Source organism: Centroberyx affinis, unplaced genomic scaffold (genome assembly GCF_046629955.1).
Source record: "Centroberyx affinis isolate AG114_WGS23_722 - 3 ecotype Tasmania unplaced genomic scaffold, CSIRO-AGI_Caff_v1 ptg006213l_1, whole genome shotgun sequence".
Classification (NCBI taxonomy): Eukaryota; Metazoa; Chordata; class Actinopteri; order Beryciformes; family Berycidae; genus Centroberyx; species Centroberyx affinis.
The window spans coordinates 112,191-128,410 of NW_027283152.1; the positions used below are offsets into that span (position 1 = coordinate 112,191).

General features: G+C 40.9%; 1 protein-coding gene across 1 annotated transcript in view; it reads left to right on the forward strand.

The window, feature by feature from the left end:
- LOC139638224 (usherin-like) overlaps positions 1–16,220 on the forward strand; it is a 246,823-nt gene that overhangs the window by 79,129 nt on the left and 151,474 nt on the right. Inside the window, 3 exon segments of the mRNA XM_071512286.1 lie at positions 1,367–1,473; positions 2,114–2,237; positions 14,117–14,247. Of these exon segments, the coding sequence (XP_071368387.1) occupies positions 1,367–1,473; positions 2,114–2,237; positions 14,117–14,247 (362 nt within the window).

Here is a 16,220-nt window from a genome sequence, read left to right on the forward strand (position 1 = left end):
AATGTGTCACAGTGTTAAGTACATTACAGTGAATTAACAAGGAGGCACAATAAACTTGTACACACACAAACACACAGATGAATACATGACAGTATGTTAGCATCCCAATCAATAAGGAGAAATGCTCTTTGATCTGACACCACACACACACACACACACACACACACACAGAGGCCTCTGTCATTCTGTTTGCATTACCACTGTCCCGTTTTCATACTGTTGCATTAAAATGAAGTACCTTTTGCCCAATGTGATCCAATGTGTGGATTAAGTGGGTAGATCAAATTAATTAAGTAAATTTTGTTGTCATTTTTGTTTTGTCTTTCAGCCTTCAGTCAACTACTTATTTTAGAGAAATCAGATATGCGATAAATTGTTCGGGGTGGGGGACTTCCATGGGGAACATCTATCACTGTATACAGGATAAAGAGGCATCTGTCCTACAGACTGCCACATAGCAGTACCCCCACTTTAACTCTCAGACACACACACACACACTCTCTCTCAAGCTTTGATAGAGAAATCAGTTTGAACTAAAAGATAAACTTGTATTTCATACATCAATGCACCAATGTTTTAAATTTGGTGTGTGTGTGTGTGTGTGTGTGTGTGTGTGTGTGCGTGTGTGTGTGTGTGTGTGTGTGTGTCTGTGTGTCTGTGTGTGGCACAGAGAATGTTCTAAATGACACCATAGCTCAATTTCAATAGACTGGTGAGCTATCGATTGGCAGTAATTTATGGTTTGATGTGCCAAGATGAGCTGCCTAAGACAAGCTGTCCACTTCCCATTTAAGAGCTCTATTAGGACTCACACTAAAGATGGCCTGCGCGCGGGTGTGTGTCAGTGAGAGCTAATTTACTCCTACCACAGACCATTTAGACCATTACTGAAACACACACACACACGGACACACACACAAACACGAGGATGGGATGACACTTAATGCACACACATCCTGCCCATCCCATACCACTCCATCACTCGCAATGTTTCTCTCTCTATCCTTACATATCTCTTCTCACCATCTCAGTGGGTCTCCTGCTGATTTATTTATTAAATGTCTTAAAGCTGCAGCTCCAGTAGCTCCGGTATGTTTAAAAAGGAAATTTAATTTAACGTTTAAGTGAAAGACAGAAATTGAATTGACCCTCAATAAAGTGGAAATGAGACTTTTGTCTAGTATAGGGGCCATGAAAAAATTAAATTTAACATCAAGATCACAAAGTGATTTTATTTTGTATTGAGACTGGTTTGGGATCTAATGGTAAGAAGCAATTACAACCACATTAAAATGGTTTCCGAAGTTGCTATAAAAAGTATATTAGTTTACTTGAGTGTGATTTCCTTCTCTCCTCTTTCTCCCAGTTCCATCTGGATTGTCCCCACCTCGACTAAATCCAATGAATCAGACCACCATTCACATCGACTGGGACCCCCCAGCCCAACTCAACGGACCACGCCCCCTCTACCAGGTCTGTGTGTGAGCATGAACATATATATTCGGCTGTCATCACACATTGAGAGATTTTCAGTCTTTTTTAGCAACTTTGTTACTGTCACTTTAAAAAATTCAAAATTATTTTTCTTTATTAGCTCTCTAATTCGATCACAACAGCTAATGCCTTTTCTCTGTTACCTCTCTTTCACCAACAATGAGATATTAATGTCTTGATTGTCGGCATAATAGAGAACAACGCGTAGAGTCCAGTGATGGCAAGGTGTCCCCAAAAAGTTTTTTTTTTTTTTTTCAATAATTCAGTATTGGTCTATGTGGTGTTTAATAGTGTTCTGATCACACTGAGTGCTATGTTTTTAAATCTTTTGTTCATTGAATTGTTTTTGAATCAGTCCCTCAAGAAATATTCCATTCACATGTGCTTGGCAATACAAAGCAAGTCTGTTTGTATGAGGCAGAGTGGTGTGTCTTGTCTCTGAGGATGATGATGATAATAATGACTTTTGTTATTAGTTTTCTAAATTGTAGAACTCTGACTAGTCTGCTCTGTCCTCCTCTCTCCTCAATGTTTTCTTGTTGATAATGCCACTGTTTATGAATAAATATTTTAGTATTATTGCTGCTGCTATACTTACTGTTTACTTACTGTTTCCCAGCTGGAGCGGACAGACATCTCTCTGTCTGACCCACGAGGCCCTGTCGTCAGGGGAACCAGGTTCCCAGGCAGCAGCTACTACCGGTTTCCTAATGACACCCTTCCTGTTAACACTGACTTTACAGGTGAGCAGCGTGTCCGCATGCATGTGAATGTCTGTGCGTACGTGTACGCCTGAGAGTGTATGTCTGTCAGCATTTTGCTGTATATATGCTTGTGTGAGCGTGTGTGTGTGTGTGTGTGTGTGTGTGTATGTGTATGTTTGTGTGACTATGCATACCTCTACACACCTGTGTTTGTTGTTATGTATGCCTGTATGTGCATGTACATGTCCATGCATTGTTGTGTGTGTGTGCTGTTGTTGTTCAGTCATCGCTCCACTGTCTCTGTCTCACTGTCTTCCAATGACTTCCCCAGTCATTCTAAAGGACAATTATCTTTCTGTTTACCAGCATCATTAGAGAGCTGAGCTCCACAGCCAAACATGTTCTGCTTCATCTGAGAACATCACCCAGTCTGACGCTCATAATTAATGACTGCTGATACTAATCAGTAGGATTTGAGCTCACAAAGCTCTTCGATGCCACTTCAGCTAACTTCATCACTGTCCTGCAGAAACCTTCTATCTCCAATAATGTCTGTCTATGTGGACAAAATGTTTGAATGTCCTAGCACTGTGCCAAAACATTGATAATGCATGTCAAAAATGCATGTTAAAATGTCAAGTGCGCGTTGCTGTCAATATGCAAATCAGTCAGTTTTTCCTGATTCCTGAAATTGCAGACTTTTTGCAGATACAGGTTTTTATCAGTAATCGTTTCTGATGGTGATCAACTGTGATTGAGCTTGCAAAGCTCTCTGTCGTCGTCAAATAATCTTGTTCCAACCAAATATTTTAACATTTTTGCCACCCAGAAATCAGGATCCATGTACATAAAGGCCTTTAGTTCTTTACATGTTTATCTGATATGGCTGAAAATACCCTCAAATTAAAACTTTAGGTTATTTACATAACCCCGGTTCTCTGAGTAGCATGAATGAGTGTCTCACTATGGGTAATGCCCCTTGCGTGCCCTCAACAGAAGCCTTTTATTACATTACGCCAGCCCATTGGCTGGCCTTGATGACGCGTATGTAAATAAATGGAAATGGACTGCATTTATATAGCGCTTTTATCCAAAGCGCTTTACAACATGCCTACATTCACCCATTCTCACACACATTCATACACCGATGGCGGCAAGCTACCACGCAGGGTGCTGGCGCAACCAATCGGGAGCAATTTGGGGTTCAGTATCTTCGACATGCAGACTGGAGGAGGCGGGGATCGAACCACCGACCTTCTGATTAGTGGACGACCCGCTCTACCTCCTGAGCCACAGCTGCCCCACAGCGTATGTCGTAGGAGGCCACCAGCCCTCCCCCTATATAAAGGGTTGACATACCGTCATTCACCATTCAAAAATTAACCTACCTCTTCCTCGCTTCACACCAGCAAGGAGGGTGGTCTGGTGTGAAGACACTCACGCATGCTACTCAGAGAACCGGGGTTTTGTAAATAACCTATAGTTCTCTTTAATAGCATTCGTTTGGTGTCTCACTATGGGATATACTGACTCCCGGATTGCTATATAAGCCCATTATAGGAACCAGCCCTAACATTAGGCTTATTCTCGTGCGAAGTCCTCGCCACCAGTCACCCCCACACTCAGCACTGAGTGAGCCAACGAGGGTGCTGTAACATCTAGGCTGTAGAACCTAGCAAAAGTGAGAGGTGAAGCTTTTTGTGTCCTGGGCAAAACCTCACAGGGGAAAGCCGATCTTTCCCGAGGCTTTCCCAATGGATAGTGGGGGCTATTGCGCTTGCTTATACTAGTAGGGGCTCACAACCTCCAGCAGGTCTGCGAGCACACTCTACTAGAGGTTTGGCATCATCCTGGGCACTCTTCAGAGGTGTCTCCATTCAGGACATCTGTACGGCAGCTAGCTGGTGAGAGTGAGCGGGTGAGAGTCCCATTGTGATATTTTATTACTGCATGGACAGGCTCCCGCCTGCGGCTTGTCCTCCGTGGTAGGGGCCGTCGGTATTTGTGGTGTAGCCATGGTTGTAGTAGTAGCACACCTGTAGTTGGCTAACTACAGGTGTGCTAGCTAATTAACTTCTCGTTAGCTACGGGCGGCTGTGTACCGTTAGCTTTATACGTGCACCTCAGCTGTGAAGCCGGGAGTGGAGCGTGATATTAAGCGTAGTATTGCTACTACTCAGCTAGTGAGTTTGGGGAAAAATATTGCTACTTTTCCTTCGCTCCTACGGGGAAACAGTGATGTTGCTCCATATAGCTGGTGTTAGTGCTAACCCTTTCAAGTATTGCTACTCTGCAGGGCTAACTGAGTCAGGTATGGCTACCTAGCAAGTGGGGAGTATTGCTACTCTACTTTTTGGCTAGCGCGGATTATTGCTGCTCCAACCGCTAGCAAGACGCAGACAACTAGAATTGCTCCTAGCTGGCTGCTGTGCTCGAGCTGCTGCTTGGTCACAGTGAAGCTCAAGCTGCCCTACGAATCGAACAACGACCCAGAGCAAGGCATTCAGCGACCGAGGTGGGTGCTCATATCTGTGAACAGTTTAGCTAGGCTCTGGTGTGGCTGTTCCGTTGTGGGCTTTTGCTTCTGTGAAGTGAGAAGAGGTTTTTGAATGGTGAATGACGGTATGTCAGTCCTTTATATAGGGGGAGGGCTGGTGGCCTCTTACGACATACGTGTCATCAAAGCCAGCCAATGGGCTGACGTAATGTAATAAAAGGCTTCTGTTGAGGGCACGCAAGGGGCGTTACCCATAGTGAGACACAAAACGAATGCTATGAAAGAGAACTGACAATCAGCAATTTAGCCTTATAATCACTGTCAGGAGTATACACTTCCAAAACACCAAACAGTATGTCACTGTCCAAATACTAATAATAAGGAGCTCACAGTATGCACAAGAGATGATTTCAGAGTGGATGAATGGGGTTGGCGTTAATTTTTTTTTGTGCAAAAAATGAAATGCATCCCCTTTGTTGTCTGTAGGTCTTAAGGGGAAAAACAAATTCGGCAGAATTCAGCCTATGAGATTCTTAGAATTAAGAGTGGAGGTTCATATTTGAACATTTCAATTTGTACAGCATATCATCAGCATCCTGCAGGAGCCGTGTATATTTTCACATTGATGCCTATGATTTTAGAATACGTTTTCATGCAGTAAAAATAGTTTGGCTTATAGTCGTTAAACAGTGTCAGCTGTCAGTTCCAGCAAGAATAGAGGAGAAAATGGGAGAGACGTAGAGAGGAGAGAAAAATATAGAAGAGGATACTTGAGAAGAACGAAAGCAGTTTATATGGAGAGGTACAACACTCCATCAACATCAAAAAAGTAATTTATCCAAATCAAAAATAATAACCTAAATTATCTATTTGTTAGAGCAAAAAGATGTTTTGATTTTGTGACCTTCATTAGAGGTGAAAGCAAGCTGTGTGTTTTTACCCCAGTTAATAAATTCTTATTTTTAATATTATTTTTCATATTGAGAATGTCACACCTCTACTTAGAGCATTGATCATTCTTTAATTACCTTTTATGGACAAGGAAAGTTACTAAATTCTTTACTATTTATTATTACCACTCAGATAGTATAAACTCACGTGTTCTCTCTACTCTCCTTTCTCCACAAAGTGAAGAGAACATGAAGCTGAATGGTCTGAATGTGTGTAACTGTATGAATGTGAAGCATGCATACTCAGCAAGAGTATGCAATCCCAATAAATAGAGGATTTTTTAAAATGATATTGAATATCTGGCCTCCTGTTCCTCCTCTACAAATGTACTTCCATATAGTGTAATGGGTCACTCTGTACACTGTTTTATTCCAACAAACAGATGATTTTTGATACAGAGAGAGTGTATCGCCTCGCCTCTCTCTCCTTCATAAAGAGTAATGGATCCATTACTCTTTGTTCTTATGGAGCTGAATGGTGTGAATGTGTGTAATTGTGTGCACGCAAAGCAGCAAACCTTCTCTGGATAAATGTTAAGAAATCCCAATAAATAGGTGATGATTTTTACAGTGATGATGAGTGAGTGTGCTAGCTCTTGTTTCAAGTCTCCACTCTTGGTTCAGGGTAATGGGTCACTCTGAACGCTGTGTTCTTATCCCAATAAACAGATGATGATTTTTGATAGTGAGCGTCTCTCCTCTCCTCCACGCTCCTCCTTCATAAAGGGCAGTGGCTCTCTCTGAATACTGTTTCATTCAAGTAAATAGATGATGATTTTTGCTATTGAGAGAGTGTCTCTCCTCTCCTCCACTCTCCTCCTTCATAAAGGGTAATGGATCAGACAATCACTTTCAGACCGGATCTATTCTGGACCATCAATGTGTCGGCAGTCCTCAAACCATCGCCCTTTTACAACCGTCAATACTAATAGCATCATCTACAGACAATTATTCCCATCGAAGCGCACGGAACAGCGAACAAATCAAAGCCAAATCGGATTATGAATGTAATGCAGTGTAATGCCCCCCTGAGAACCAATTGATCACAAAGGAGAGACTCGTCAATCGCCGATGTCTCATGGAAACCTTGTAAGTCCAACAATGGCAATTTCTTTTTTAATATGAATTTAATCTTGGTCCTTTATGGTTTGAGCAGGTTTCCTGACCCGAGGCCCCATGAATTCCATTAAAAAACAGTGGCATAATTTAAAAAATGCACACTGCCAGTCTGGAAATAAGAGTTTTTTTGTGTCCTGTAAGCTGACTTTTTGGAGAAATGAGGTTTTCCTCCAGTGGCAGCATCGACGCTTCAGAAGATCAAGACGGGCTTTCTGCAGGAAACAGCAGATCATCATTTTTCTCTGTCAACATTATGCACCGTTCTGGGAATATTAATAATTTGGTGTTTTCCATAAATGGTTCATTTGATGTTCTTTCTGCGGGCTTTCTCGCTTCGTAAACATGTGAATTAAGGGCGTATGTCTTTGAACAGGGTCAATATTTTCTATGCTAAATCTCAGTTAAGATCAAGATAGTTTATTTTACCATGTAAAATCAATGGTCTGGTATGAATAACCTTAGTGTCTGTTTACATAAATACATTATATTAGCCCATTAACCTGTAATTGTAAGGGCACTTCTCTTTGCTAAAACTTATTTTACTTCAAAATAGGTTGTGTATTTGTGCAATCATTTTTGTAATATGAGTACTCTATGGGGGCTTGTTTCCATAAATGATTAGTCTGTTTACTTGTGAGTTAAGGGCGCTTCTCTCTGCTGAATGAATTTAGGGCACTTGAGGTCAACATTTCCTATACTGAATCTTAGTTTAGATGAAAATAGGATTATAAGCATATATGCTATCAACGTTGTGATATGAATACCCCATGTGCTTGTTTCCATAAATACATGTTAGTCCATTCATCTCATCTGTAATGATTCTGTATCTATAAGCCTGAGATGGGACTATCTGGAGTCCACGTTCACCTTCGAATTAAGAAATCCTGTCTAGGCATCTTAAGATCAAAATATTTTTTCCTTGTAAAATCAATGTTTTAATGTGGATAATGTTCCAAATTACATGATATGAGTCCTCTCACCTCATTTGTAATGCTTCAATATTTGGACCTGAATGAGGAATGTGGAATGAGGATGATGGCCTGCTCTTATTCATACTAATTCAGATGTATTTTTTTCAACCCAAAGCAAATGAAGAGAGATGAAACATCACAAACGCAGTTTAAAAAAAAAAGAAAGAAAAAGGGGGAGAAAAAAATGAAAGGCGGAAACAAAAAGACTTGGATAATTTCCAGAGCCCGTCTACTACAGTACATTTCTACAGCAGCACTGCAGCAACCGAGCAGGAAAGAGGGAAATGTTAAATGATACAAATTATTTTTCCTTAATTAATTTGATTGATTGCCAGGCATTGACGTTGAGAGGAGAGGGGGAGAAGTGTGTGAAGGGAAAGTTTGTGCAGACATCATTAGTTTTTCCCCATTTAAAGATTAATCAGAAGAGGCTGGGCTCTTTAATTCTGTCATTTGTATATTTAATGGGCTGCTGCAGAATCTATGGGTGTAATTAGCTAGCTGCCGCGCTCTCATTAATACGCCAGGCTCTGATTAATGCCAGCAGAGAGCTAACATGACTGGAGTTATTCAGGTTATGTTGTGTAGATGATTACACACAACCTCCACTGTTTACTGAGACAGGGAGAGGAGAAACAATACAATAACATATGAAACAATACTACCTGATAAATAATACTCAATTTAAAACTGTAAATGGTGAAATAATGCTACTTGTTCATGATATATAGTGTAGAGGATTACATAAATCTCCACTGGTTATGCAGAAAGATGGGGGAAACAATACAACATTATGAACAATAAACTCCTATAAACCAATAGTTAATAATTCTTAATGACTAAAAGACTCCATTTGAACAATATAGTCCACTTACTGTACAACAATAGATTCCATCACTGGTTGTACACTGAGATGATGGCAGGCAGTCCTTGCTGTTAATAAAAAACAATAAAATGTACTCAATCTTGCTGTTTGATGAAAGCCTTGTATATCAGAATGGTCAGGTTTTAAGGAATAAAAAACAGCCATATGAATAAATGGATGACCATGCATTTATGGTCTATGGTCTTTTAGGTCATGAAACTTACTGTTAATGTATCACCTTTCAATTTAAAATGACTGTACTCCTCTGTACACTGCAGGTTCTGGCTAGAGGAAGTATGACATGATTCTGCAAGTCCTCGAGATAGTATGCACTCCAGTCCAGTTAGCCACCCCAAGACATTTCACAATACAGAAAATACTCATTTCATCTTCCAAATGTTCTCTGGTAAACCTCCCCAAATACTGCTACAAGTTTAATGTTCATCCATGTATGACATTTTTAATCATGTTACAGATGAAACTAATGATTAAAAATTCATAACTTGTAAAACTCTCATTTATTTATGGATAACACATGTAGCCCTTTCTCAGTGACACATTTCTGTCACATTTGTAATGAATGTGCATTTCAGCACTAGCAGCAAAAAGTGACTATTACAATTAGAAGCCTCAATGATGATCATTTTGGGCAATACTACAATTTTATCGATTCAATTTTACGCAAAGGCAAAATAAGTGATGTGACACTTCAAAAGCAATATCTTATATATTAAATTAATATTTAATTAAATCATTAAGTTTTGTTGAATTTCCTATATCTGAGAATCAAATTTTATCAGATATTTTGCATCAAACATTGACACTGGTGGTACTTGAGCGGAATGGAGGCCTGTTGTGGAAAATGTCCAGGTGTGTCGAATGTGTGTGTCTGTGTGGCTGTGGTGTGCGCTCTTGTGTGCATGAGTGCATACTGGTGTTTGCGTGTGTGTGTGTGTGTGTGCATGTGCTTGCATGTGTATGTGTAACAGAGGCACCTGTCATGCTGTGTGTCCAGGTGTGTGTATTGATGGCTCTGAAGTGGTTGTCAGTGTGAAGTGACACAAGTCCCCCGGGAAAAGCTGAAGAAAGTAATGCTGAGCACAAGTAGTGTCACTTAGACTCTGTACATTTGAACCAAACACCTTGGCCAAGCATGTGTTGACAATCTCTCATTCGCTCCCTATCACTCTCACACACACACACACACACACACACACACACACACACACACACACACACACACACACACACACACACACACACACACACACAGAGTAGATGTCCTGTGTTATCTTACAGGGATAAACTCTAATACCAAAATAAAGATCAATGTAGGACATCCTACACACACACACACACACACACACACACACACATACAGTCCATAAAGCTCACATACACTAATAATCACAGTGACCTACATCCTATGTGTGGACTTTCCCTCGAATAAGGTCAAAAGAACAAGTTTCCTCAACACTATTATCAATCTTTTGCCGCTATGGGAGCAGGATTGGGCCTCAGTTTCTTTGGCTGGCTCCAGCTGAACTGTTTAAATTTAAAGGCAGAAGTGGTTTAACAGAAATAAAGCATGATGTGTGGAAATCAAACTCACTTCCCTAAGTGCTGGGCTCAGGTCAGTGGATTGAGTTGTTTACGTTCACAAATCTTGGCTCCACTTTATAACAGTCAGCCTATGGAAAAAAGTCATAACATTCATAACATTAATTTCATGACAAACATGTAATTCTAAGATAATCAAACAAAATGCTTGATGTCAAAGTTCACGATATTGCAGAACTGGTCAAACTGTTTTTTTCTTTGTTGTTACTATATGAAGTACCAATACATGATGCGTTATCAGTCACCTTTTAATGTGACTTTGGTCATTGCACTCAGTTGGTTTGTATTGTATGAAATGTGTATGAAGTTTTGTGCTGATAAGGCAGGAACAATATGGATGCTGATGGTGCTTCTCCAAGGTCAGGTCCTATGAGAGTGTGTGAGTGCCCCTTGGGCCTGTCCCCAGTGTGTGTGTGCGTGTGTGTGTGTGTGTGCGTGTGTGTCTTTGATATGTACCTCCCTTGTCCACTATAGCATGGTTACACGTTATCTACAATCTGGTTCACTATGGATATCACTACTGTTGACATCAGGATTGGAATACTGAGAGGAAGAAGAGGGGGATAGAGGGGGGTGGGGGGTGGTCAGAGGTAGAGAGAGGAAGAGACATAAAAGAGAGAATTAGAGAGAGAGGAAGAGAAAGTGAAGAAATTCAGAGGAGGCGAGAAGGGGAGAAAAGGAGAATGAAAAGGTCAGGAGAAAGAAGAGGAAGGTTAAAAGCAGAGGGAAGAAAGGAGGGAAGGAATGCAAGTGTGACAGAGAGAGAGAAGGTTAAAGGGGGATAATGTAATGTCAGATATCTGTCATGACTTCACTCGTCTCTGTAGTGACAAGGTCATGAATGTAAATGACACATGCCTGCTGGACGTACAGAATGCAAGTCTGATGTAAAGAACGTCTTTGTCTTTGCTCAACTCTGCACTGCCACCGGCTCACATTCATTTACAGGTAGACTGGAAATTAAAGCTTTTATACACTATTGGTAATCAGTGGATATACTATATGCACTGCAGAGATGGTAAAATCTTCATTCCAGATCCCATCCTCTCATTTTTTGCCAGTAAAAATGCAACATTTTCGACCTTCATTCTTTTTCACACAACTAGCCTAGCACATGCATAATGTGTCCACTTTATCTTCTAAATCACTTGTATCTTAGACTGAAATTGAAACGGCAAACCCTCTGCTAGTGTGTGAGCTAAAGAATATCACCTATTAATGCAAGCCTATGTTAGCCAAAAACTTAAAACAACAGAAAGAATCAGCAAATTATTTTTAATTGTCTCTTTTTATCTCCTAAACATCCAAACCAGCCTTCAAAAAAAGAAAAAATTGTCTTAAATGGTTTTTGAGCCAGCAGAGTATTTTTAGCCACAACACACTACAGCAACAACTTTTTACAACTTTTTTTTAATCATTAATATTATCAAATAACACATGCACTACATTCAGCCTTTGAGGTATTAGACATCTACACTTTGTGATTTGAGTTCCCATGTTTCTTCCTGGTATCTAAGGCTCATATCTTGCACTTGTGAATTAATGCATTTGAATCTAGACCATAAACCCTGTCACATGTCATCGCCTCAATCTCTCTCTCCAATCTTGCCTGTTTCTCTCCACTGTGTTCTATCTAATAAGACAGCAGTGCCTTAAAAATAATGTAAAAAAGAAAGTGGGACCTCTGCGTAGGTTACATCTGTATTCATCTTGAGTTGGCTGTATAACTGTCTGACATCTCCCCATGTTAAGTGAATTCACCCAGGCTAATTATTTTGCTAACACCGGCTTCTGATGAACCTCGGACTGCCTCCATTCAACTCCTCAGATCTTCCCACACTTCTGTTCCCTACAGAGACAGACAGAGCTGAGGATACACACACACACACAAAACCACACACACACACACACACACACACACACACATAAAACCACATGCTCTGTGTCGCTGTGTGGATCTAGTAGTGGATTAAGATCCAATCTCTGATCCAAAGTAACATGGCAGGGCAGCACGCTGGATGAATTCTCAGCTCTGTGTGCGTGAGTCTGTGTGTGTGTGTGTGTGTGTGTGTGTGTGTGTGTGTTAGTTTAGAGGAAGCTTTGCTGGTCTCAGAACCCACTTCTTTCCCACATTAAAGCTTTGATTCGTAATACTGTATGCAACAACAAAGGGGGCACCCCCAACACTTAAAACAGAAGCAGGACAGATTGATAGATTAACAACTTTTTGAGGAAATGGAGATGGGTAACATTGCCAGCTAGGAGTTAAAAATTCAGTCATCGCAACAGTTGTAAGGAGCAAAAGTTATACGAAAAAGTTAAAAGATCTTAGTAATATTGCCTTTTTATTATGGCCCTGAAGACGATATGATACCATTTTACCACTGAGAGAAACAGTGCAGAACTGATGACAGTAAAGCATCAGAATAGGAGTTACATATGGCACCAACTGCCCTTTTTGCAATTGCACAAAAAATGTATGTGTATCCTTCATTACTGTTAATGTTCTTCAAAAACCAGAATGTCATCTTGTGATTTATTTTGGGAGTCCTCATGAAGCCAGAAACCTTCATATAGAACAGTGTTTTAACTAGAAAATGCAAGAGAACAATCTGCTGGAGGTGATCTTACTTACATAAACTATGGGTTGGGCCCCAAAATTAGTCAGGGGTCTACGTCTCGTGGGTCCCCACAAGGCAGGAGTTCCAATTATGTTTTTTTTTTATTAATCTGGAACCCAGGGAGAACCTCAATTTAAACTCGGTAAACTCGGAGTCCTATGCTAAAAAATATTCAATTACTATGTCTTTGCTATAATCTGAAAAAGGAGATTGTGTCTTTAAGAGATAGAAGTAAGAGATTAGAAGTGAGAACTGTTCAAATTGAGGAAGCAGGTCAGTCTGCTGGTGCTGGTCTTCTGAAGCCCATGTTTTCCCTGAAGTATCTTAGGAGGTAAGATCATCCTAGACTATTGGCTTATAGTGGAAATGAAGGGAGCTTAGAGCTATGGTGCTGTTGGGAAACAGGCAACCTGATGAAGATGTAAGAAGGAATACACACACACACACACACACACCCCTTCTCTTTCTTTCTCACTTACACACACACACACATATGCTTGTGGACTTCAAAGTCATCTAGTGGAGGAGAAAAGTATGCCTTACATGGCAGCTCTGAGAAGAGGGTTTAGGTACTCATGTACTGTGTGTGTGTGTGTGTGTGTGTGTGTGTGGGGGGGGGGGGGGGGGGGGGTTAGTCTTTTAGTCAGTTAGTCTTTCACACACGAGTGTAACTGGGCTTCCTGAAGGCCTTTTTCCCCTAGAGAGAGAATAACCTCTCTCACAAATCAGCTATTCCCACAGTACATTTCATTTATTCAAACCTGTAGTACCGAGCAGGAGAAGAACCTAACATGTTGCAGCTAATGTAGTTCTTTTTGTTTGTTTTTTGGAACTGGTAAAACACAAGTTGGAATTTCCTTGGCATTTCAAATTCAAGTGAGAAAGAATGAAGACTCTGCAGACAAATTTTATTTCTTTTGATTTTGGTCTAACATTTTCAAATCTGTCAAATATCTAAATGGTTCACTTTTCTCATTGGCCTCAGTGGATTTGGGAATAACAGCGTCTGAACAAGAGCTTTACAACAGTTGCCCATTGATAAATACTAATTCAGTCTTAATGTCATTTTGTTTGTATGTCATTCACTTACATATATCTATTTATTGAGGGTAAGTTTCAAATTAAAAGTGCTCAATTTTTAATAACTAACAATGTGTTGGTGTTAACCCTTTCACTTAGTTTCTTTCTGTGTGTGTGTGTCTCTCTCTCGCTCTCTCTCTCTCTCTCTCTATCTCTCTCTCTCTCTCTCTCTCTCTCTCTCTCTCTCTCTCTCAGGTGTTGAGTTGAGTTTCAGGACTCGGTCCCCAGACGGCCTGTTGCTCTGTGCCTTCTCTCCAGGAAATCAGGAAGAGTTCCTGGCTCTACAGATCAAAAACGGACGCCCATACTTTCTGTTTGACCCACAGGTAGGGAACAAAGTTTCACAAACTTTTCAAGAATGTGAGTACAAAAAACAAAAGAACACGTCTTTCAAGTTTGACATTGACTGCCTTCTTGAGTTTGTCTCTCCATTCCATCAGCTGTCTGGTTAGTTTTGCAGCTTAAATTGATTTATTTTTAGTTTTCAAGGAGATAAATATACACGTTTATCCCTAAGCCAGCGGGTTTTTTTTAGGAATTATCCACGCATTACTGTATACAAACCTAAAGAATGTACTGTGTTTTGGATATTGCATTGGATATCAGTATGAAGTATCTCTTTCTTTATGATGGAAATCAGTTTGAGATGGAAGACTGGAATTGGATGCGTATCACTAGCCTAAATTATTCTGTGTTGTGCCCTGATGCCGCTGTTAGAAAGCTAGTGTTTTAGGGGAGGATATTAAGGATTAGTATGATACCGAGTATGATGAGTCCTCTTCAAAATGATCTTTTATACACACCAATATAACGCTTGATGTCGCCACTTGTTGAGAAGACAGTTCCAGCATGTGTTTTGTTGTCTGTTAGTGGCCAGTCAAGCCCTATTATGACTTCTCATCTCATAAATCCCTTCCATCCACAAGCTCTCATTTGTTTCTCTCTCTCTCTTTCTCTCTCTCTCTCTCTCTCTCACCCTATTAGTCCTTTCTGCCTACTTTCCTCCCTTGCCCACCTTTACCTGTCTTTTTTCTCTCTTGCAATCCATCTCTGTCTCTCTCTCTTCCTTTCTGTCGCTCTCCCTTCCTCTCTCTCTTTCTCTCTCTACCTCTGTCTCCCTCTTTCTCTCTCTCACTTTTTCTGTCTCTCATCTAATAAATGTGATCCGCAGCCCCTCATTGGTTTCTCTCAGGGACAGAGGGAGAGGGGAAAAAACTTTGAAAGTGTGTCAACGTTTGAATTGGACTGCAATTAACTCATTCCCCGCAGTCACCACGCGTGAATACCAATTGCAAGCTAATTAAGCTTTGCGCCCGTGCACACACACACATACACACACAGCCCCACTCCCCTTATCCATCCATACAGACACATGTAGAGGGGTTAAAGAGTCAACGACTTCGATGATGAAAGTGATGATGGGAGATGATTACACACATACTTCCATGAGACCACCAACTAATTACACACACACACACACACACACACACACATTACCCCTCCTCACCACTGTCCAATACTCATGGATATCAAAAAGTCTTCAGAAAAATCTAAGTATCTGTTTGTGGGGGTGCGTCTGTGTGTGTGGAGGGGTGCATGTCTCTGAATAGATCCTTGTTGATGTGGAGCGTTTGTCTGTATGTGTGTGTGTGTGTGTGTGTGTGTGTGTGTGTGTGTGTGTTTGTTAGATTGTTTGTGCATGTACATGAGCATGCATAGGTGTATGTGCTTTGGGGTGCATGTGTGTCTTCTCCAACCCGGTTGATTCCTTTGTTTAGGCTAGTTTGTGATAATTAACAGTGGGAGTGGTGTCACGGCTTATTAGTGTTCCCCTAGATACATATAGCTGGGCCCATTACTTCCCCCCATTAGCCTGTTGAGCTATCCTAATGGGATTACCAGCGCAGGGGGGCTAATTTAGCGTGACACAGGAAACTGATACGCTCAGAAATACGTGCATGTGTGAGCTACCACACACACACACACACACACACACACACACACACACACACATACATGTACGCCCATTCACATGCAGAAGAGGTAGACACACACACATTGGAGTTAGTTTGCTGTCACAAACACACATACTGACACACACACATGTATACTTTCTAATGATGGAGTTAAGCAGTGTTTCATGAAATCCTAGCTGTCACAGGCTGTGACACAAACTGTGTCACTCAGCACACACACGCAGACACAGAGACACACACTTGATAGCTGTCACTGACTATTTAACACACTTGCTGGCACAAACACACTCACACACTTAGACAGGCACACACACAGAGTGTCA